The sequence below is a fragment of the Pelobates fuscus genome, chromosome 4 (genome assembly GCF_036172605.1).
Source record: "Pelobates fuscus isolate aPelFus1 chromosome 4, aPelFus1.pri, whole genome shotgun sequence".
Classification (NCBI taxonomy): domain Eukaryota; kingdom Metazoa; phylum Chordata; class Amphibia; order Anura; family Pelobatidae; genus Pelobates; species Pelobates fuscus.
Window position 1 is genome coordinate 234161250 of NC_086320.1, and position 25211 is coordinate 234186460.

At 37.7% G+C, this 25211-nt stretch overlaps 1 protein-coding gene across 3 annotated transcripts in view; it reads left to right on the plus strand.

The window, feature by feature from the left end:
* Positions 1-25211, plus strand: part of TRIO (trio Rho guanine nucleotide exchange factor) — a 297012-nt gene that overhangs the window by 265874 nt on the left and 5927 nt on the right. For 2 of the 3 annotated variants that reach the window (XM_063451950.1, XM_063451953.1), the window contains exons 43-56: positions 1443-1535; positions 2064-2114; positions 3973-4050; positions 4871-5062; positions 5302-5479; positions 7349-8103; positions 12326-12573; positions 13157-13295; positions 17890-17917; positions 18055-18217; positions 18978-19099; positions 20486-20564; positions 22700-22900; positions 24771-24909. In XM_063451950.1, the coding sequence (XP_063308020.1) occupies positions 1443-1535; positions 2064-2114; positions 3973-4050; positions 4871-5062; positions 5302-5479; positions 7349-8103; positions 12326-12573; positions 13157-13295; positions 17890-17917; positions 18055-18217; positions 18978-19099; positions 20486-20564; positions 22700-22900; positions 24771-24909 (2466 nt within the window). Of the gene's footprint in view, positions 1-1442; positions 1536-2063; positions 2115-3972; positions 4051-4870; positions 5063-5301; positions 5480-7348; positions 8104-12325; positions 12574-13156; positions 13296-17889; positions 17918-18054; positions 18218-18977; positions 19100-20485; positions 20565-22699; positions 22901-24770; positions 24910-25211 lie in introns of those variants that run through there. The other variant, XM_063451954.1, reaches the window with a different exon arrangement.

A 25211-nucleotide genomic window follows, 5' to 3' on the forward strand; every position in this document is an offset into this window, starting at 1 on the left:
ATAGCCCTCGCCAGTCCCCACGTGTCCCATTATAGCCCTCGCCAGTCCCCACGTGTCCCATTATAGCCCTCGCCAGTCCCCACGTGTCCCATTATAGCCCTCGCCAGTCCCCACGTGTCCCATTATAGCCCTCGCCAGTCCCCACGTGTCCCATTATAGCCCTCGCCAGTCCCCACGTGTCCCATTATAGCCCTCGCCAGTCCCCACGTGTCCCATTATAGCCCTCGCCAGTCCCCACGTGTCCCATTATAGCCCTCGCCAGTCCCCACGTGTCCCATTATAGCCCTCGCCAGTCCCCACGTGTCCCATTATAGCCCTCGCCAGTCCCCACGTGTCCCATTATAGCCCTCGCCAGTCCCCACGTGTCCCATTATAGCCCTCGCCAGTCCCCACGTGTCCCATTATAGCCCTTGCCAGTCCCCACGTGTCCCATTATAGCCCTTGCCAGTCCCCACGTGTCCCATTATAGCCCTCGCCAGTCCCCACGTGTCCCATTATAGCCCTCGCCAGTCACCACGTGTCCCATTATAGCCCTCGCCAGTCACCACGTGTCCCATTATAGCCCTCGCCAGTCCCCACGTGTCCCATTATAGCCCTCGCCAGTCCCCACGTGTCCCATTATAGCCCTCGCCACTCCCCACGTGTCCATTATAGCCCTTGCCAGTCCCCACGTGTCCCATTATAGCCCTTGCCATTCCCCACGTGTCCCATTATAGCCTTCGCCAGTTCCCACGTGTTCCATTATAGCCCCCCCCCTCCTTTAACTTTCTGTGCTCATGTGAGCACTCCCTGTCAGACCAGGTAGGGGAACAGAAGCCCCTCTACCGCGGTCTGCCTGCTCGGCCACGCTTCACTCTGTTGGTTACTGTGTAAGTTCGCCGTGCGACCCGTGGGCCGGTGCGCACTAGGTGGCCGTGTGCCGACCCACTGGGAAATTTCCCGGTATCCAGGTGGGCCAGTCCGGCCCTGTAGATAATAGTTTTACTTGTATTTGTTTCACATATACACTGTACCAGTAAAATTGCAAGCAAATGTATAGATTTCGCTTAAGTGGTGATCACTCCCTGCATATCTCTTATACACACACAGCCACACACACAGCAAGGCATCTTGAAATGTATAGAATGTCTGCACATCCAGCTGTAACACCCTCAGATGATACCAGCTGAAATTCCATGAGCTTGATACCTGTTGTTGGATGTAACTATGTCGTTATACTCGTGTCTCCCTTAGTTAGAGACCTTACTGCTATGGATTTGATATACAAAATGTTTCATCTATACATTTGCTGGCAATTTGACTAGCACAATGCATTGATGAAATGTAAAATTATTTAAAGTACCATTGTCATATTATGTGTGACCGGTCTACTTTTCTTCCCTGTAAACATTTCTGGACCATTTTTAATTATCACGTTTTTTTCCACCATTCATAATATTTAGGACATGAAACAGCGCCTAGGCCATCGACTTCAACTTACAGATTTGTTAATAAAACCAGTACAAAGAATTATGAAATATCAGCTGCTTTTAAAGGTATGTTAGCCGAAACGTAACTATAAATTCACATTAATATGTGCAAAATGTTGCAACCACTTCTTTCTAATCAAAATGTATCAAGTTATTTAACCATGTTTCTTTGAACTATTTAAACTATTCAGCAGAAATACTAACTTGTAAATAATCTCTCTATACGGTTTCATACTGCCGTAATTAAATACATTTCTAAATGAGACCTCTAAGCAGTTGGTGGGAGATTATTCTTCAAAGAAAGGAGGAGGAAAGGAGTTATTCACAAAATACTGGATTGTGGGAAAACTATGGCCAGTCTAGTTATTTTAGTACACAATATTACATTTTCTCAAAGCTGTCAGATAAGTAAATACATCCCTAAATACTTTTCAGAACTGCATCCAGTCATTGATAAACGTGTATACATCTATCTAGTATGTATATATGTGTGTGTATGTATATGTATATATACACACATATCGGCTATGTATAAAATATAGATACGTGTGGTTGATTTTGATATGAATAATATATATATTTTTCTTTGTTCAGGATTTCCTTAAATACTCCAAGAAGGCATGTGTGGACATATCCGAATTAGAGGTACTTTTCAGCTAACAAATGTATCTGTTTTCAATAAACTATAAATTTGATAGGTATTTATATTATTATATGTATAATTAATATTTTTTTTGTGTTCCAAACATTAAGTATGCCTTGTATTAAATCATAACAGATAGTAAGCTCAGGTAATTATATAGCTATCTAAATAAATCACAGTTGGAACTTCACTGTGTAATCAAAAATGCGCTGTATGGTGAATACATTTTTCCCGCAGAGTCAAGTTTTAGGTATTATTTTACATATCTTCCAGTTTATTTTCTTTTATATTCTTTATTTTTGTAGTGCATGCATAAACTTACACGCTTATTAGAATGTTTTACATGAGTATGCACAAAAAGTTGAAATCTCGTTTAACATAAAACATTGGAGGTACTGCACTTTTTTTATATAAATGGCACGCTAAACAAATATGTCTAGAGGCATAAGGATATCATGACACACCATCATATTATATATGCTAGACTTTGTGAGAAATGTCTCTTTTTATTTAATAATTAACATCTTTGAATAACTGGTATAAGACAAAAGCATAGGTGTTCCACTCCAGAGTTGGGGCCAGAAGTTAAGCAGTCTGTACAGCCTTTCATGGGCGCAATGCGGACTCCTCGGATGGTGCTGGTCTGCAGGCCCAGTGATACCGAGATTGGCATCTTCCCTCTGCCCGTCATCCCGCTGTGGTTTTCCTAGGCTTGCCTATCGCCTGTGCAGCACTGATGTCTGCTTGGTCTCCACTCTTTTCTTGGTGAGCTGATGTGGTCTCCATGGTCTCGTAATCACACTGCTAATGGTGGGGTTTACCTGTCGACGTGGGATGTGGCAAGGAGGACTCACCAATTCTTGATCAGCTTTTGGAGCAGGAAAGTTTAGTCTTGAGGTCATCTGTAGCCAAAAAGCATGAGAAATTGCATCCAGGCATTCAAGGATAGGGGACATCTTTCCAGTGTGTGCTGGACACGTTGCGTCCGCCATCTTGGACCGGGTTCAGGATAGCCAATGCCTGCGGTGCTACTTTCCATCTTTGAGACGACTGGGGAGACTCCAGGGTGGACACCGGGATCATCCCCACCGGTCCAGATGGGGGCTTGCGGGGCACCATCTTGATTTAGTCTGTGTCCTGTCCTTGCCTGATCGGGAGATCGACCGCCTCTCACTTACACCGCACCAGCTAGGCTGCACAGAGAATGTAGACTTAACGGCTGCCAAGGACTGTGTGAAACACTCTCAGGTCAGTCAGTTGATTTGGGGATTTAGTCTGATAGTGCCTGTCCCAGATAGAGGACTTAGAGAGCAGTTTACCAGGGATTATTTTTTGTACAAGAGGAGCTCTCCAGAAATGTGCCCTGTCTCCATTGCAGTCTCCAGTTTATGTTAAATGTATGACCAAATATTTTCAGACTTTAACTGTAGTCATTCATACTAATTAGTCATTTTCCAAATGTCCTGCTTTTTAGAGTGCACTCCATTACAAACTAAAATCTTATGACAATAATGCAGTCATATGGAGCCTTTTTTATGGACTTGATGCACCAGATTATACAGCAGTTGGTATGAAGCCAGGAATATCCACTCTTTGCTCCCTCCCATATGTCCTCCCTACCACACAACACACATTGCACGACTCACACACTGCACCTCTTACACACACACATTCTTTCCACAAGAAGCTGTTTAACAGTATCACACTTATGCTGTTCAAACAAGAAACATTTTCTGTTTGATTTTTATTTTTTGTGTTGGTTTCATCTTATTTAATATACATTAATGTTTGTAAGCATGCATTTGTCTTGCTTTGTATTTTTTTACAATTATTCTATTTTGTGTTATTTTTTATCAACAGAGAGCTGTGGAAGTCATGTGCATTGTACCGAAGCGATGCAACGACATGATGAACGTTGGACGTCTGCAAGGATTTGATGTAATCCTAGTTTCGCCTGTTCTCTGTGCTTTATATATTGAGATAGCAGTTTGGGAATTAAATATGGTTTGATGTCCATTTATATATGAACCATTCAAAAATAACTTTGGTCTGGATATTTTCTCTGATTTTATATACCACATGATTCCTTGTTTTTCATTGGGCTACTGCAATAATGCAGATTAAGATATCCTTTAGTGAGCAAATATATTATAGTAGCCTATGTTCAATATCATATTATTTTATTCTTAATAAGTTGGCCAGTGAGCTGCATTACACTATATATATGTTGTAATCTTGTTGGAGAATTATGAGATTTACACTCTTGAAGACACGGAGATATGTATGTTGGGTCACTCAGCATAATCTAGGACAGACTGGGTTTCAAACTACAAAGGACACATGGCTTGTTGGTGATGCATCATTTAAAAATTCTAAGCACACCAATTTGATGTTCAAGACACTGGGCATGCCATTACAGACTTGTCTCCTTACTTGTTGGAGATATGTAGACTTCTCCCCTAGAGACACTGACAATGCTTCCTTTTGTTTTGTTTTTACCCTGCAGAAAGACAACTGTTCGTGTACTTTTAAATGAATGTAATGATTTTCATGTATTTCTGCTTTAATAATAGAATTATTTGGCTCCAAAGTTAAATTTCACAGATTTCAGTGACCATTTCAGTCCATCTTCATGTTCTCAATCAATTTGTAGACAGTGACTGTTGATATCGGTATACATTTTAGACTATAAGTAAATGTGTGTAAATGTTTTGGTGGGGTTTTCCTCCTCACTCTTCAACACTTTGTATATTAACAGGGGAAGATTGTTGCCCAAGGAAAATTATTACTGCAGGACACATTCCTCATCACTGATCAAGACACAGGAATATTGCCACGCTGCAAAGAGAGGCGGGTCTTCCTCTTTGAGCAAATTGTAATCTTTAGTGAACCATTGGATAAAAAGAAAGGATACTCGATGCCAGGATTTCTGTTTAAAAACAGTATCAAGGTGAATTTCCTCTCTTATCGGGTATCACAAGTACAGGCAGGAAGAATAGGAAGCTTCGAGAACCATATTACTTAAATAAGAGTTTTTTTTAAATTGGTTTAAAACTTAAAAAATAAAAAATGTTTTGTAACATGTTCATGAATATAACAAATGTATTGTATTTGTATGGATTTGTTTATATCCAATGCCACATATTTCATGTTGTTAATTATTTTTGATTGCTCCTCTCATTAATCCAGGTGAGTTGCCTTAGTTTAGAAGAATGTGTCGATGGTGATCCTTGCAAGTTTGCACTGCTCTCAAGGTCAGCTGATTCAACGGAAATGTATATTTTGCATTCGTCATCCCCTGGTGTAAGGCAGGTGTGGATCCATGAAATAAACCAAATTTTAGAAAACCAGCGCAATTTCTTAAATGGTAAGTATTTCTATTTCAGTGTGTTTGTGGTTATTGATAATAGGAGACCCAGTCATTGAAAGTAGCAATGAACTATAAAAATAAATACACTTTTTTTGTAACATATGCAGGGTTGTTCACTGCGTGAGAACTGAAGTGAATTTCAAATTTAAACTCAAAATAGTTGAAGTGAAAAAAGTGATGCCTTAATTTCAAATCATATGGCCTAAAATTTAAATTTCACTTTGAATTCTCACTTAAGTGAATAACCCTTGCGTAAGCTCCACTATAACCCTTTGCAGGGAATAGGGTAAAGTCCACCTGTACTCTTCTTATATGTGGCAATAAAAACCAGGTTTTAGAAATCTTTTTGCATGTCAATATAGTGAATAAAAAAAAATCATTGTATGCCTTAATTTGGGTTAATCTGTTCTATGCCTGTCTGTCTCTGGTGTGTTTTTACCCCTTAAGGATGGCAGGCGTGCAATACCGTCCTTGGGGACCCGGCTCTAAATGCCAAGGGGCGGCATGACACGACCCCGCCGTCCTTTCTACTTACCCGGTCGCCTGCGATCACGGTTGTTGGGTACTCACCTGGCATCCTAGGGAGTCCACCTCCTTCCTTTCCGTCCATGTCAGTGCCAGCAGGAGGAGTGCCTGTAATGACATGTACTCCCCCTGCTGCCTGTAAAAGAACAAAAAAACTTTAAAACAAAGTACACATAGAATGATATTGGCATTCAAATTAGTTTTTTGCATTTTTCACAGACAAACAAATATTAACACTAACTTTGGCCAGTGTTTGTGACTAAGTGGCTACTAAAAGAGACTGAACATACCCCATTTTCAATACCTTGGGTTGTCTACTATTGCAAATAGTATGCCATCATGGGGGTAATTCTCATTCCTGGGCTACCATACGGTCTCAAAGGAAAAGTAACCAATCTGGCAAATTTCAATGTGAAAAAACTGAAAAATGTAACATGCTATATTTGACCCTGTAACTTCCCAGAACACCATAAAACCTGTACATAGGGGGTACTGTTTTACACGTGAGACATCGCTGAATACAAATATGTGTATTTTATTGCAGGAAAGGCAAACCGTATTTTGACATTCACAGTTAGAATGTCACATAGAACTAAAAAAAACTTTCAAAATAATTTTCTCCCATTTTTTTATATTTTATTTATATTAACTTATGTTTTATACTTAAATATTTGATGTTAAATGAAAGCCCTGTTTTCCCTGAATAAAATAATATAAAATAAGTGTGGGTGCACGATATGAAAGAGGCAAATTACACCTGAACAGACGTATAGCGCAAATTCAAGTTTTTGTTTATGTTTTGATCACATTGTGTACATTTGGCTCAGTCCTTAAGGGGGTTAAACTGTATTTGTATAGGGTAACTCACTAAACACCAGATTATGTCTGACAAAATTTGGTTAAAATTGCCTCATTTCTAAAGCTAATTCCTGTGAAATTTGCTCAACCTGACCAAATTTGCACCAGTCAGCTGGATACATTCAGTCTCTGATTGAAAAATCTGTTCTTTTCAAAATCTAACACTATACAAAATTGATAGGATTCAGAAAGTGAACAAAGCAATTTTAAAATGAATAGAGACCAAAGGTATTTAGCTGAATACACAAAACTACCTGACCCAAAATGATCCCTTCATAATGCTGTGCACTTGTGTTATTTGGGAGTAGGTGACTTAAAGCTATTTTTGAAACTTTTTTTTTTTTTTACCAACTGATACACCAGTTAAAATAACTTTACATTTATAAGCCGTTAAGCTTGTTGTGGTCATGTTTGCCTTTTGAATATTACGTAGCCCTAATCCTAGTCTTACATTTAGTTGTTTTTCTCTTGTTTTAATTTTAGCCTTGACATCACCAATCGAATACCACAGAAACCATACTGGTGGAAGTAGTGGCAGCAGCGTCACATCCACCAGTGGTCAGAGCAACTGTACTGGTTTGAGTGGCTCCAGTCGAAGCAGGCCCTCCCGGATCCCTCAGCCTGTCAGACACCACTCCCCTGTCCTGGTCTCCTCTGCAGCTTCGGCACAAGCAGAGGCAGACAAGATGTCAGGTATGTCTGTGCGCCATGCCTCAGTTTTACCTCTCAACCTCTCTTTAGACACTGCTCCCAGTCAACCAGACAGAATTCATCCTACCACAGATACAGGGAGTCGTGATAAAGAATCCAATTCAGTACCAAAGATGAAAAGACTTGAAGGTCCCAGGAAATGTGCTAGTGGATTATCAGATGGTATTCATAAAGAATTGCGTGGGAGCGCAGAAGAAAATCGTTCAAGAATTGGTTTGGGTACCCTTACATTGGGAAAACCAAGGAATGGCGCTACCTCACCTCTAAATTCTCCTGTCTCATCTAGTTTTCCATCATCTTTTGGCAAGGAAGCCTTTGCACCCAGCAGCCCCATACAGAAAGGTTCTTTTTGGAGCTCAATCCCAGGATCTCCAGCTAGCCGCCCAGGCTCTTTCACTTTCCCTGGGGACAGTGACTCCCTCCAACGCCAGGTTCATCGACAACCCACCCAGAACAAGGACACAGATCGAATGAGTACTTGCTCCTCGACTAGTGAGCAGTCAGTCCACTCCACCCAAAGTAATGGGGTAAGAACAGAGTCACCTCCGTTCTGCAAGCTCTTCTGAAAAACCTCCCATGCTACCCTTCTGCTCGTTACCATCACTCTGCGTTACTAACTTCTGGCTCTCCAGTGCTTCCCTGCTCTGAAATAATTCTTCTGGTCTTCTTTTTACGTTCTATTCACTCGCTTGCGAGCTGTACACCAACACATGAAGGCTATCTAACTATAGATTTGTCCACTTGGCATCTTCTAAAATCAATATATTACTACTAACCAACTTCTTGCTCTTTGTTTTATTCTTCTCCTCTTTAATGGGATATCAGAAAACAAGAACATTGTAGGAATTTTTACTAGTAATTTAATGTTATGCATGCTAAAATGTCATGCCATCACTTTTTTCAGCTCAATGAAATTATTACAGCTTCATTTTTGCCATTATTACAATAATTCTTATTCGATTTAGCCTTAAAAGGGTTTGGTGGAATTTCACAAATGTATCATAGACAGCTCACGGACACTGCACTGCAAGCTTTCTGCTCCCTTTTTTGATTTTGAACATTAGCATTCTTCAACTCTTCAGATTAAGCTATACAAGTGCAATCACTTTTTTTTCTTTGAACTAATATTTTGAACTTGTGTTCAACTAACTTTTGAACTTATTTTTCAGCTTTTTACTTGTCTCCAAGTGAAATTTGTTATCCCAAACCTTAGATGTAATCACAGATGTAATGCAACAAGACAAAGGGAGATGTTTAAGAACTGTGAGCAATGTTGTCCTCAAAATCGCACATCTTTTTTTAATTACACATTATAGTATTGATCATTTTTATATAGATTAATAAACATGATCTACTGTGGCCTCCACTAATATTTGCATTGGTATTGGTAAATATGAGCAAAGAAGGCTGTGAAAAGGTGTCTTTATAGTTTAACCTTTTGATATATTGTTCACAAAAGACACAAAATACTCTGCTCTCATGGACATCAAACAATTCCCCCCCAAAATCCACAAGTTTGTAAAAAAAATAAAAAAAATAATAATAAATTATATGTGTGGCACAATTATTGGCACCATTTTAGTCCAATACTTTGTGAAACCTTCTTATGCCAAGATAACAGCTCTTCTCCTATAATGCCTGATGAGGTTGCAGAATAAACGGCAAGGGATATGAGATCCCTCAAATTTCAAGGTTGCCGCTGTTGCAATCTTCTCTTCATTTCACCCAAGTTTTCTGTGCGGTTCAAGTTAGATGACTGGGATGGCCATGGCAGGACATCGATTTTGTGGTTTGTAAACCCCTTTTGTGTTGATTTTGATGTATATTTTGGATCATTGTCCTGCTATATGAGCCAATCACAGCACATTTTAAGATTTCTGGCAGAGGCAGTCGGGTGTTTATGTATTATCTGTTGATATTTGATAGAGTCCATGTTGCCATGTATCCTAACAAATGTCCCAGTCCGCTGGAAGAAAAACAGCCCCCCAAAAAGGCCCACCACCATATTTAACCCTGGGCACGAGGTACATTTCCATATGGCTACCTCACTGTGTGTGCTCCAAACTTACCTCTAGTATTTATTTCCAAAAAGCTTTGTTTTGGTTTCATCTTATCATAGAACCCAATCCCATTCGAAGTTTCAGTAGGGTCTAGCAAACTAAAGACGCTAGAGTTTGTTTTTGGATGAGAGCCGAGGCTTTTTTTTCTTTTCTTGAAACCCTTCCAAACAACTTGTGGTGATATAACAATATACAATGTGGGGGGTGCAAACAAGAAGAAAAACAAAATAAATACTTATACTCAATAGTCGTGAGTCTGGTAATTTATATGATGCCCCCTATCACACTGCCTGCCCTCTCCTTGGGATGTGCTGCAGGACATCCCAAGGAGAGGGCAGTCAGTGTGATAAAGGGCATCATATTAATTACCAGACTCACGACTATTGAGTATAAGTATTTATTTTGTTTTTCTTCTTGTTTGCACCCCCCACATTGTATATTGTTATTTCACTATTTGTTAGTGTCTTTGAGTGATTTTGGACACTGGGGGTAGTTGCTGTTCTACACTATTGAGCGCCAATCCACCTGTAATTTTTCTCCTTTTAGAGGAAAATTGTTTAACTTGTAATGATGTAGGTGATGTCGGATTGTAGCCATGAAGACTTTTGGACCCCAAGTCACAACTAACTTATGAAAATCTCTAGCTGTGATACTTGGAGATTTTTGGGCTATTCAAACAATCCTTTTCATGGTGCATTGACACAAAATAGACCTCTTACAGGTAGATTAACATTTCCAGTTGACTGGAACTTCTTAATGTATTAATATGAATAGGAATTGACTTCACATATATGTTTTTCTCATATGAATTCACAGGGGTGCCAATAATTGTGCCTATAATTTCATATGAGAGAGATTTTTTATTTTTTTATCTAAATAAATCTTTCTTGTGTTGGCAAATAATGTTTGATATCCATGAGAGCAGAGTAATTTTTAACTAAAGATCAAAAGGTTAAAAAATGAGACAATTTTTTGCAGCCTTCTTTGCTCATTTTTACCAAAGGTGTTAATCTTAATGGAGGGTTCATTATATTTGTTGATTTTAGGCTATCCACATGTTCCTCAAAGATTAGTTGTGTACAAATGTTAGGGTTTATCGCCTCCTTTCCATACAAGAACTGATTGTGGACCATAAACAAGGCAGCAGCAGGATTAACACAGCACCCTCTGCACTGAATTTTGTGAAAGTTCTAGTCTGGATCTTTTTAGTCTTGGATATTTCTTCAAGTGCTCACGAGGCATTCCACCACAATATTGACTCTTGTTTAGCATCTTCTAACTCTGACTTGTTTATAAGAATATATTTATAGTATACGATTTACTCACCATTTTATCCCATTTATTTCAAATCCTATTATTACTGTCTCAAACTTTAGTTCACTCTATTCTTTAATGTAAACTATGCTTTGCATGCTTTGTTTTCCTTTTCTTTTTTCCTTACTTTTATCTTTTCAGTTTTGTGTGGTAATGTTGAATCATTTTACAGCAAGTGAGGGGCTAATTATGTAACCGCCTTTTAGTTTTTGAACTACAGTGTATTGTCTATATTGTTCTACATATACAATATAAATATTACAAAATGGTGCTAGAATGATATTTCTGAGCACCACAATAGTCAAGTGCCATGTTTGTTAGTAATCCAATCAACTGGGTAATCTATTGTTAGGATACAGATTTCGGAAAATGAAGTTGTAGTACATTATAGATTTTCAGTCCTTCAAATAATCCACATTTGGAGATAATCCGTAACCAATCTCTTGATTAAAATAGAAAATAATAAATCAATATTCTTGTAACTTGAATGTTGGCTTACATGGTTGATGTACCTCGGTCCAATAATTTTAGTGTAATATCTAATTACAAAGCGCATCAACCCTGAGAAACTTACTATGCATAGTTTGTCAAGAAAAGCAATGCTGTAAAGGTACATTAAATATTTGTTCTATAAATTATATTTAAAAAAAACAAAAAATTAGGATTTAAATTGCACCATTTTTTGTAATAACACTTCTTCTCTGTCTTTATTCGTTATAATGAAACAATGCGTGCCTTTTTTAGTTGGCAATCATTTAATAAACATATTCTTTACATATCTTTTAAATGATCTGTAGTAATCTTGTACATCTTTCAGTAAAGTGAGATTACATAACTGGACCGAGTTACATTTTGGAATAGACGTGATCAATGCATCTACACCATATGTCCATATATTTCATCATTAACCTGAAGTGGATAACATCCTTATTATTAGAAAACTGATGCACAAAGAAACATAAAACTAAAACCTACAGCTGGAGTATTCTGTTGAAATGCTACCTGTGTAATATTTATTGCCAAAACAAATCATGAGGGAAAAGACTGAAAGAAGCATATCATAGGAAAATTCTGAAATGTTCTCCTGGTCTTTAACCTGAAGCATTGTGTGTTAGAGAACAAAAAACATCCTTTTTTCAAGAAAATATTGAAAACATCAAAGAGGTGGGGGTAACTTGCTTGGATTAAAATGTCGATTTATATCAAAATGTTTTTTAAATTACACTGCTTTTCAACATTCCGGGAAAGTAAATTAGAGCTGTAATCATATAATGGAATTGATAGTGTTACTATTGATATAGTGCTACAATTATATTACTATCTAAATTTCCTTTCTTTTTTTTTCTCCATCATCTTTTTGCTTACTGTTCACCAGAGTGAAAGTAGCAGCAGTAGCAATATCTCCACCATGCTGGTGACGCACGATTACACAGCGGTGAAGGAGGATGAGATTAATGTCTACCAAGGAGAGGTTGTACAAATTCTGGCAAGCAACCAACAGAACATGTTTCTGGTGTTTCGTGCTGCCACTGATGAGTGCCCAGCGGCCGAAGGCTGGATTCCAAGCTACATCCTAGGCCATACAAGTGCAATCATCACTGACATGTCAGATGGAACGCTGAAGTGAGTATCAATGTGAATGTTTACCAACATGTGTGTGTATGTTGTAATAAATAAAAAAATAAAAAAAAATAATAATGATAATCTTAAAATACTTAGATTAAATAGTGTTTTTTTTTTTGTGTGTTTTTTCTTTGAGAAAAAATGAAAGGTTATGTCAAGCAGGACAATCCTATCTAATTATACCAGCATGCTTGCATTTCTGACTTCACATTACCATATGAAAAGAGCATTATCAGCCATACTGTTCCTATTCTATTTCTAAGTGCCAGGCTGATGATGCTCAGGTGGTGACCAACGTGGACTTCAAAGGTCAACTACATGAGTCATGTGGTGTGCTTTGCAAGGCTCTACTTCTCCTCCTCTTTGGCAACTTAGGGTTTAGGTAAAAATATCTTCATCCTGACAGTTTGCTGTAACAAGCAAAGCTATCTTCTAATAATCTGAATCTAGAACCCAAAATGTATTAAATATAAACAAGTTTATCATAAAATTAAACTTTCATGTTTCACAGATTTGTGTGTTTTCTCATTACTTTGTTTATTGGCTGACTGTACTTTATACTTTGATGTTTTCTCTTCTGCAGGAAGTCATCATCTTGGCATACAGCACTTAGACTAAGGAAGAAATCTGAAAAGAGGGAAAAAGATGGCAAAAGAGAAACAAAACTAGAAAATGGTTATCGCAAATCAAGAGAAGGACTTGCAAATAAGGTATCCGTGAAGGTAAATATCACAAACCATATAGGGATTTTTAGGGAAGAACTAATAAATCATAGTTAAAGGAAACCGTGGTATTCAAATTCCCTTATTTTGAATGTTTTCTGGAGATAATGCATTAAAATATATATATCTATATCTAAAGTGTTTGGTTATAGCAGCAACACTGCATTTAGGCGAGGAGATGTATCTAATATCTCCAGTCTGGCAGCATTTCAAAGTAAAACGATGCCACTGCACTATAACCACATTAGCAAGTTGAAGTCATTAATCCGTACTTGGAGGACCCTTTTAAAGTGCACATATTCCATACTAAATAAAAAAAAAATGCATAGATATAAAGTTTACAGATGTTACAAATGCATCCTCAAGATCGGAATTCAGATGCTGCACAAGTTATTGAGGGCAGCATGGCTGAGCGTGCTTCTGCCTGATCCATTCCCAACAGTTGCATTACAAGAGTGGCAATTCATATTTAGAACTTTACAAGAAATAATACAAAATCCTGGTGTGTAACCCAAATAGTTCTCTAACACGCTCTAAACACCTGTGTGGTAACCTCTCTACCCACACTAAAACAAATTATACATTCATACACTGTAGGCAGAGTGTAGTTGGTTCTTGGGTAGACAATATTAGATGGTGTAGAAATAGATAGTGATGTACACGTATGTAGATAAGGACAAGCTTTAGTCTTGTACTCACAAGGAAAGACAGTATTATTAGGCTCAATATAAATGCATGTGGAAATATCAAAAGGGATCCCACTCCCTTTCTGTGCACCTGCCGCTGTTGCGTCCTCTGGTCCACTTAATAGATCCACTTAGGTGGTGGTAGCGGTATAAAAATCCTTTAATGGTAACACAGTAAAACACATCAATAAAATTACTATAAAGTCCACATGTGGGTAGCAATACACGTTTCACCTCTCAAATAGGCTTCCTCAGTTGCTTCGAGGAAGCATATTTGAGAGGCGAAACGCCTAAGTGGATCTATTAGGAGGGCCAGAGGACGCAACAGCGGCAGGTGCACAGAACGGGAGTGAGATCCCTTTTGATATTCCCACAGGCATTTATATTGAGCCTAATAATACTGGCTATTTCCTTGTGAGGACACGACTAAAGATTGTCCTTTTATCTACACACCTGAAACTTATGGTACTGCACTAGGTTTTTGTTATTCCCTTTGTTTTTTACAGTGTACATCAATATCTATTTCTACACCATCTAATATTGTCTACCCAAGAACCAACTACACTCCGCCTACTGTGTGTGTATGTAATATTTAGAACTAGCTAGTAGCAAAGGACTTTACATTTTGAGCACTGCTATATAGTACCTTTTATTTGGTAAAATTGGGGGATTGCAGCATGACTGTGTGCCTGGTAGTTCTCTGTGATGTCTGTGAGTGAGTATAGAACAAAATTCCAAAAAGAATGTTTACAGCATGTTGCTTCATCAGTGCTCAAAATACAGCACAGGTCATGTCAAACTAACTTGATTGCGTTCTACGAAGAAGTAAGTAGAAGTATAGATCAGGGTTTTGCAGTGGATGTGATCTATTTGGATTTTGCCAAGGCATTTGATACAGTTCCACACAAAAGATTAGTGTTCAAACTCAAGGAAATCGGTCTCGATGAAAATGCTTGTTCTTGGGTAGAACATTGGCTTAAAAACAGAATACAAAGAGTTGTCGTTAATGGTAAATTTTCAAGCTGGACAGAGGTGGCAAGTGGTGTCCCTCAGGGGTCTGTTCTGGGACCCCTTCTATTTAACATTTTTATAAATGATCTTGAAGACAGCATTGAAAGTCATGTTTCAGTGTTTGCAGATGACACAAAACTTTGTAAAATAATACAATGTGAGCAAGATATTACTTTGCTGCAGAAGGATTTAGATAGACTGGAGGACTGGGCACTCAAATGGCAGATGAAATTTAATGTTGAAAAATGCAAAGTTATGCACTTCGGCGTAAAGAATACACAAGCAACGTATACCCTTAATGGAAGCGAATTAGGGATAACAACACACGAAAAGGACTTGGGAATTGTTATAGACAACAAGCTATGCAACAATGTGCAATGTCAATCAGCAGTGGCCAAGGCCAGTAAGGTATTGTCATGCATGAAAAAGGGCATTCATTCTCGGGACGAGAATATCATTTTGCCTCTCTATAAATCACTGGTAAGACCACATATTGAATATGCTGTGCAATTTTGGGCACCTGTTCTAAAGAAGGATATCATGGCACTAGAAAAAGTGCAGAGGCGGGCTACAAAATTAATAAGAGGAATGGAACATATCAGCTATGAAGAAAGGTTAACAAATTTAAACCTATTTAGTTTAGAAAAACGTCGCCTGAGAGGGGATATGATAACATTATACAAATATATTCGGGGCCAATACAAACCATTGTGTGGAAATCTATTCACAAACCGGACTTTACATAGGACACGAGGCCATGCGTTTAGACTGGAAGAAAGAAGATTTCGTCTAAGGCAAAGGAAAGGTTTTTTTACTGTAAGAACAATCAGGATGTGGAATTCTCTGCCTGAAGAAGTGGTTTTATCAGAGTCCATACAGATGTTCAAACAGCTACTAGATGCATACTTGCAAAGACAGAATATTCAAGGATATAATCTTTCAATGTAGGGTAATAACTGCTTGATTCAAGGATAAATCTGACTGCCATTCTGGGGTCAATAAGGAATTTTTTGTCCTAGCTTGTTGCAAAATTGTGCTTCAAACTGGGGTTTTTTTTTTTTTTTTGTTTGTTTTTTCTCTTTTGGATCAACAGCAAAAAACAGGTGTGAGGAAGGCTGAACTTGATGGACGCAAGTCTCTTTTCAGCTATCTAACTATGTAAGATGGTTATACTCCATATTAGATATGTGTACCTATAAGTTTTGATGACCAGGACGAAATATGTTGTGTTTTCTACAATAATGAATTCTGTAATGTTAAAGGAACACTATACTCACCAAAACCACTTCATCTCAATGAAGTGGTCTGGGTGCAGTGGCTCTGTCTTTTTAATCCATTATTTAGAAACTGCAATGTTTACACTGAAGTGTGAAATACACAATAGGAGCTGTGATACTGACAACCACTAGCAGCACCACCACTGCACTTACCAAGTAGCAATACATTGCTTTCCTATGGGGAAGCATGAATGCGTACTCTGCATTCGCCATACATGCGAGGTTCCCATTGCTCCTATGTAGAGTCTATGCCTCCTTGATAACGTTGCAGGAGGTGGATAAGTGAGCAGCACCAAGGGAGCCTCGGCACTAGGAAAAGGTCAATAAAACCCTTTTTATTTTATTATTTTCGTAGTAAGAGTGTGGGATACCTATATTTAACCAGAGACAGATGCACTATAGCATTAGGAATACAGGTTTGTATTCCTAATGCTAAAGTTTTCCTTTAACTAAAAATAATTTTTCTAATAGTAAGAAAACTACTTCTAAATCACTTAAAGGTACATTTTAGGTATCTAGACAAATGTATCTAGATCTCATTGAAGTGGACTAGATGCAGTGTCCCTGTCCCCGTTAGTCCTGCAATGTAAATCATTGCAGTTTTTGAGAAACTCCAATAAGTACCTTGCAGGACTAAGCCTGCCTTCAGTAGCTGTCAATCCGACTGCCACTGGGGGCACTTCCTGGATGCTAGCAAACTCTAGGTCCCCTAACTGAGGCTGGACGTCCTCATGCTCTGCTTGTAGACATCCAGTGTCCGTGAAATTCCCACAGGAATGTTTTCCTATGGGGCCTAATTAGCTCGCCGCACTTGCGGGTTAGTTTAACACTATAGCTGCCAGTGGAAGGAGAGAGCCAAAGGGCACTATAATGTTTGGAATACAGATTTGTATTCCTAGCACTACCATTTAAAGTACCATAACTAATACAGCCTGCGGTATTTTAATTATTCTCCTTCTTTAATCTCTACTGCACACTTTTATTGTTGGTGAGGAATTTGGAGATTCCCTTAGCATCTAATGGGGAAGTTGGCTATTGCAGTACCAGATACAGTTTACCTTTTTCCCCAAAGTACCAGCTGGAAATGATGCCCTATCTCTAATGTCTTGGCACGGTGAGAGTCAAACCTTTTTTTGATTGATTTGACAACTTACCCGGTCCCCAGGCTTCTATAGTAGAAAAACTGAATGTCTTCACTGTGTTTAGCAGATCCAGTAATGACCCTGCTTATTGACTGAGACCACTCAACTGACACTCAGCTAAAGGCCACAATTTGGCTTAATTAAGTGGAGCTTAATAAATTTCTCTGCAAAGGTAACACCCACTGGGACCCAGGTAATTTGTCAAACTATTCTTAAACTGTTTCACAAAAACAGTGGAGGAATCTTAAGTTTATTTTTGAAAAACCAAAAGCAGTCCTCATATTTTGTTCTCTTTGGATTTTGCACCTGGTCACTGGAAATGAAAGTGAATGTTAACTTTTTATTGTATGTACACTACGTAAACAAGCTGAAGCTTATGTTTATTCCTTGTGCATTGTGATTATGGAAATTGTCTGTTTGGCAATTACACATGTATTTTTTTTATCTTTTGTAATATCCTTTGTTTTTCTTTATTCAGCTCCTGAATCCAAACTACATTTATGATGGTAAGTGTATCGACTATGCACGTCTTTTGTAAACCTTTTATTATCATACTTGTCTTTGAGAAAAGCTGTTTACATGTAAAGCCCATTATACACTTATGTACTTTATTTACATTTATTTTCTCATATTTTAACTTTAGCACCTCCAGAATTTATAGTACCTTTAAGTGAGATAACATGTGAGACAGGAGAGACAGTCACTCTTCGATGTAAAGTTTGTGGTCGTCCCAAAGCATCCATTACATGGAAGGGCCCAGACCATAATATACTGGGCAATGATGATCATTATAGCATCAGTTACAGGTACAGTATTGAATAGCTCTGTGTACTGATGGAACTGTTTATATATGTATTTCATTATTTAAGTAAAATATACCAGAGAGGCGAGAATTTTCAATTGATGAAAACATCAAATGTGTGTGTATTCTTTGTGTGCATAGACGACAGTTGAGTGTGTGCAGTAGATAGATAGAAAGCAGTACAAGATTATATTGCATTTAAAGTAATTGCAGAACATTCTGAATATATTTTAACTCTTAACTGTAAAGATTAATATATTCTTGCTTGTTTATGTACCATGTCACATAACGGTTATCTAATCTAACAGCAGGAGCCAAGGGCTCCATAAGTACTTTATGGGTTGTAGTATCTGATGCGCCCATCATTTAAGTTGTAAATTTAACTAAAGATTGTTGGCCATATTCCGAAATGTTTTTTTCCATCCAGATTACAAACTAGATGGTAACTTTCATTATGTTTTAGTGTTTTGCTTTTCCTTCATTAAATATTCATTTTATTAGTGTTAAGATGTCATTATTGGTAGTGATACATTTCAATGCTGAAGGGATATAGATATGGGGATAAATAATTGTGTTTTCTTCTCTGCCAATATTTCAAATGTGTGCCCACTTTAGATCAGAAGAAAAAGCACAATTCTTCTATTAAAATAAAATAGTTTTAAGTTGAAAAGAAAACTCCATACAGAGATATGGTTAGAGGCAGCTCACATGTTATGGAAGCAAATATATACAATAATGTCTCTAACTGGTTATCTAATTTGCAGTGATCTTGGTGAATCAACACTTAAGATTGCAGGTGTGACCACAGATGACGATGGTATATACACATGTATTGCTGCAAATGATATGGGCTCCGTATCATCTTCTGCCTGTCTGCGAGTTTTAGGTTAGTACCTTTGTGTCTTTGTGATTTTCAATGCTAAAGATTTTAACAAAAAATAGAATTTGCCTATCTCAAATGAGATATCAGATATGGTGGGTGTAACCTTGCTATCAATGGATTTTAAGCATTATATGACAATTTTTTTTTAAAGATTTTTTTTTCTTCTTCAAGGAACACAATAGGGTCAGGGACACAAACATGTATTCCTGACCCTATAGTTTTAAAACCACCATTTAGGTGGTTTCCAACCCTTAGAAAGGGTTAAAACTGGCTTATTTTATTTTTCTTCGCATTGTGCATGGCCATAGGAAAAGCATTGGATTGGCTGAAATCCCCAAGGAGGCAGGGTGCGGGGACCTTGAATCAATGCGTCTCTATGAGGAAAGTTCAGAGTCTGCTGCACACTGTACAGCACTGCTCCAGGAACCACCTCCAGTGGCCATCTGAGGAGGCGTCCCTAGGCTTTAATATAAACTCTGCCTATTCTCTGAAAAAACTGTGTTTACTGCAAAAACCTGCAGGGACTGTCTATACTCAGTAGAACAACTACATCGTAGTTGTCCTGGTGACTATAGTGTCCCTTTAACTGAATGTGACAGAGCAAAATATCAAAAACAAGTACAGTATCAGAAGGTGTACATAGTGATGTTTTCAAACAGTGTTAATAGATTGAGACAATAAGGGAAGGAGTAGTTGCAAAGTTGATCATATGTTTTCCTAGTTTGTTGCAAAATTGGAAGTGCTTCAAACTGGATTTTTTTTGCCTTCTTTTGGATCAACAGCAAAATACAAATGTGAGGAAGGCTGAACTTGATGGACGTAAGTCTCTTTTCAGCTATGTAACTATGTAACTATGTAATGAATACAAGCACAGGATATGGATATTTAAAAACAAAGTATATATACTATGTTCTGTAATGGTACAAAATAAAAAATAGCAGTTGTTTGGAGGTGTGTCATATATAGTAGGTAATGGCTGGGGCTTTCCAGTGGTTTGGGGGCAGATGGATATCTGCTTATCCAAGATTCTGAAGGTTTGTTAAAGTATTTCCACGTTTGTGTCATATATGTACCTTGATATAAAAGAACTAAAATAAAAAAATAAACCGATAGATTCATCTGTTTTAATCATTTTTGTTTGATTGGTCCACAGCCGAATTATAAATATAAAAAAAGGTCTGTTTTCTGAATTAAATTGCTGGTATAGCATACTTAACAGTGAATTGCTTTTAGAACATCAGAGCACAGAAAAGGTGTTTGCTTAATAAAAATTAATAAAAAAAAAAAAAGGCAGAATTTATTTTCATTGATTTCAGTTTTTGTATTTTATTAAATTTAGAATCCAGATGATGTTGTAATTGTTCTTTCACTATTGTTTCCCTTCCAAAGGTGCAGTGTGTGACGGAATGAGGGTAATCTGGAAAGACAGCTTTGATGTTGCTTACAGTGAAGTAGCAGAACTTGGCAGGTATTTTTTTTATAGTTATCTGATCACATGAAATGTTTTTATCATGTCACTCTTAATAAGCTATTTATAGCTATTATTTTTGTCTGTTTTTGTATATGCCAGCCATTCACAGTTGGCTTTGTGGTAGTCAATTTCTAATTTTTTTCTGTTCTGTTAATAGTAATACTAATTTCTATTTGTGTTGATCACTGTAGTAAATAAATAACTATTGGGAAAATATTAACCCACAACTAGGTTCTGGGTTCAACGGTCCAAATGAAATAATAATGCAAACATTCTTGAAAATAATATATCTGACCATCATTCTGAGTTGAAGGCGGTCACAAAATATTTGCTACGTTTGAGTGCACTTTTTGCACAATTCCGGGTAAAGGCAGTCAGCTTTTCCGTGTCGCAGAATATGGTCAGAAGCATGACAAGTGTGTTGTTTTTTTTCAAACACATATTTTACAATATTCTCCTGAAAAGGATTGCTCAGAAAAAAGCAGTGATATTCTCCAGTAAATGTTTAAATATAGCAAAAAGCAGTACTGATTTCTTAATCTAGTATGCACAGCACGTGTGCCATGGGTTACAGATTATAGATTGTGTGCCATTAGTCCAGTGTACACAACCTCTTGTTATCCACATCTTACAATACATTTGCTGCAATGCGCAAACATCATGCAAAGTGTGATTGAAAAGTCACAGATAAACCTATTTAGTAGTAAAATTGTACGGGCTTTATATCAGATATGTGCACCTATACAAGATACAGTAGATCTTAATCACGCATAGTCTGCTTTCTCTCAATATCTGTCAGTGCAGATATTGGCCAGCCTACATTGTTTAGACCAGGTATAGCCAAGACAGGAAAGTCTGCTCAACCATCTTAGGTCTCCTAATCTACACAAAAAAGCACTGAAATCACATAGCAATCTCTGGCCTGTTTTTTTTTTACTTTAATACTCTATTGTTGCATCCCTCCACGTCTACTTAATTTGAAATGTTTTATTAGAATTTTATTGTGAGGATTCTGAAGGCACTTAGTATAAACTGAAATCTCTTTAATTGTCCCTGATCCAGCTGGAGGTAATGTGAGTGCCGTAGTATTTTATCTCCTGGAAGTATCCACTTAAAATTCCAGTACTGTGGGCATATTGATATACTTTTATATTTGGTTTTAATGATTACAGTCAAAATTAGTTGATATCAAAAACCTGTCCATACCGTGCCCTTTATTCCACCATCCAGTACCCTTGATATGTTTTTTTATTTTTTTATTAAATAATACAATACTGACCGACTTTTGCCCACTTTTCTTACTGTTCATAGCTGACAATAATGTAATTCGGTGTGGTCTGTTGCAGTTACTTGAATTTTTTTTTGTCTCCAGATAGACAAAGAACTAAAACCTTAGTTAGCAACTTGAAAACGTCTTACCATATTACTTTATCTTCTGACTTTAACAAAGTGTTTATAGCACAGGACTCTCACTCACAAGGTTAACTAAGCACTGTATCTTGCCAGTTAAATCTGAATGACAAAAAACAGGTTGGCTGCTTTGCTATTTTAATCTAATTTTTGCCATTCATACTAAAGTCACTAAAATTCCACATTTGCGTGATTTATATATTATCGGACTGTTGCATTAATGAGCATGTGATGACTGAGTACATTTTATGTAAATCTGTAATGTTTTAAATCCTGTCACATGTTGTGACAGCATGCTTGTGTTTACTGTTAATTCTGTGTAGATCTAGTGATGCTTTCTGATTAATTTCCCCAGGTATTGCAATTCCAAGCTGATTGGGTACTTACACTACAAATATTTACATAAATAATAAAACACGTCTTCATTTAAAGCTTCTATGCCATGTGCATGTGATGTACGGTTCTATAATTAGTTGATATTACTGTCAGGGCACTATATTTCCACTATCCATTGAGTGAAAATTTAGCCTGTGTGAGTAGAATTTCACCCTTGCTGAGATAGATATGGCTTGGAACCCTGGCTAATAGCATAGTACTTTTATTTTAAGCCTATTAGTGCTATGTTTAGAATTTGAGTAAATAGGGATATGTCATCTTTCACAGTTTCATTTTATGTATTATAAACATTGCAAGTGTCTCCTATTCCTCTGTTTGCTTTTCAGAGGCAGATTCTCGGTCGTGAAAAAGTGTGAACAAAGAGTTACACGACGAGCAGTTGCCACTAAGTTTGTTAACAAGAAGTTAATGAAGAGAGACCAGGTTACCCATGAAGTTGGCATCATGCAGAGCCTGCAGCACCCACAACTCATCAGCCTTCTCGATACTTTTGAGACACCTAATAGCTATGTCCTAGTACTAGAGATGTACGTTGCTATTTAATATATCTAATTAAACTGTAGTGAAATTCCCATCACAAGTCATTCTTAAAGGAACCCTAACGCGTTAGAAATACAGGTTTGTATTCCTAACACTTTAGTGTCCCTGTTCCTAGTTATATAGGTCCCCCCCACCTCCTCCCCTGAGTATCCTGTAAAAATAAAACGCTAAAGTTTTTACTTACCTTTTTCCAGCTTCGAGGCTCCCGCAGCATTGCTTACCTCTTCCTCTCCTGCACTGTCATGGAGGAGTTTTGGCATGGTCCAGTCCTAGAGAAGCATCTGGGACATGATGCACATGCGTAGGAAGCGGGACGTGCACATCCACGCTTTTCCATAGTAAAGCATTGAATCAGTGCTTTCCTACCAGGCCTTCCACATTACATGACCAAGTTTTACTCGGTCAGTGCAACCAAAGTGTCTCCTGCGGCTGTCAGTGTAACAGCCAATGGAGGTGTGTTCTTCAAGGCAAACATTGTATTTTCTGCAAAGCGGCAATGTTTTACCTTGAGTGGTTAAATTGACAGGACCAGTGCCACCAAGCCACTTCATTGAGTTGAAGTGGCCAGGTTGACTTTAGTCATCTTTTAACATGTAGCAAGTTTGGAGATATGAAACAAACTCAAAACAATACCACCAATAGTACCATGCATGAATATGTTTATTCCTGTAGCATAATTTATGAAACCATTAGCTTTGATGTTTTAAGTGACAGTCTATGCACCAGAATCACTACAGCTTAATGGGAATAGCTTTGGTTTAAAGAACCTGTCCCAGCAGACTGACAAATGTAAAGATAGTGTTTATATTTATCCCTAAGAACATTCCGAGTGGCTGTCTGTTATACACAAGAGGTTGCTTCTGTTATCTCCTTAATATTATTATAATATTTGCAGTGCCGTTGTGTAGGCATTCTCATGCATTGCGCTGTAAAATAGAGACTGGATGTCATGAGCGCCATCTTACCTTAAGGGATTAAACCATTTATGACTAGTTTAACCCCTTGGTTGTACAAATGGCACATATCAGCACCTCCCCTCTTTTTCTGCTGCAGTTCCTGGCTTCAATGAGGAAGTTTCAGGCTGAGTGCATCGGGATGATGCTCTCAGCTTGTCACTAGCTTCCAATTGAAAAATCTGCATGGGAAAGTGTTAAAGTGACTAAGCCACTCATAACTATGAAATTACATATTTAAAATATTTTAATGCATTATCGGAACACTATAGTCACCTAAATTACTTTAGCTAAATAAAGCAGTTTTAGTGTATAGATCATTCCCCTGCAATTTCACTGCTCAATTCACTGTCATTTAGGAGTTAAATCACTTTGTTTTTGTTAATGCAGCCCTAGCCACACCTCCCCTGGCTATGATTGACAGAGCCTGCATGAAAAAAAAAACTGGTTTCACTTTCAAACAGATGTAATTTACCTTAAACAATTGTATCTCAATCTCTAAATTGAACTTTAATCACATACAGGAGGCTCTTGCAGGGTCTTGCAAGATTTTCACATAGCAGGGAATAAGACAATCTTAATTAAACAGAACTTGCAATAAAGAAAGCCTAAATAGGGCTCTCTTTCCAGGAAGTGTTTATGGAAGGCTGTGCAAGTCACATGCAGGGAGGTGTGACTAGGGTTCATAAACAAAGTGATTTAACTTCTAAATGGCAGAGGATTGAGCAGTGAGGCTGCAGGAGCATGTTCTATACACCAAAACTGCTTCATTAAGCTAAAGTTGTTCAGGTGACTATAGTGTCCCTTTATTACAGATATTCACAGTTTCATGCGTAATGTATAATGCACTTTTTATTTTCTTTGCAATATTTTTAATTCATCTCTCTTTCCTACCATTAAACAGTGCTGATCAAGGTCGATTATTAGACTATGTGGTCCGCTGGGGAAACCTCACGGAAGAAAAGATTACATCCTACCTAAGAGAGGTGTTGGAGGCTCTAGTGTATTTACACAACTGCAGAATAGTGCACCTAGACCTAAAGGTATCTTGTGGAACTATCTTACATCTCTGTGTGGCTTTGGTCATGCATCCGTAAATCTCATGTTTATAGGAAAACTTCCATGTAATAATAATAAAATAAAAAAACACAGTTCTCAGAATGTATGGTTGCAGCAAAAACAGTTATTGTTATGTGAGAAATGTGCGCGGTAGGTAGATACATTTTTTACTTTACAAAACTCACAGGTCTTTGTTTTAATGGTTATATAAAAAGTAAGTGCAGAAGTAAAATGCTAATGCTGTGAATGCAAACTGCAATAATAAAATCAAAAAAACAAATACAAT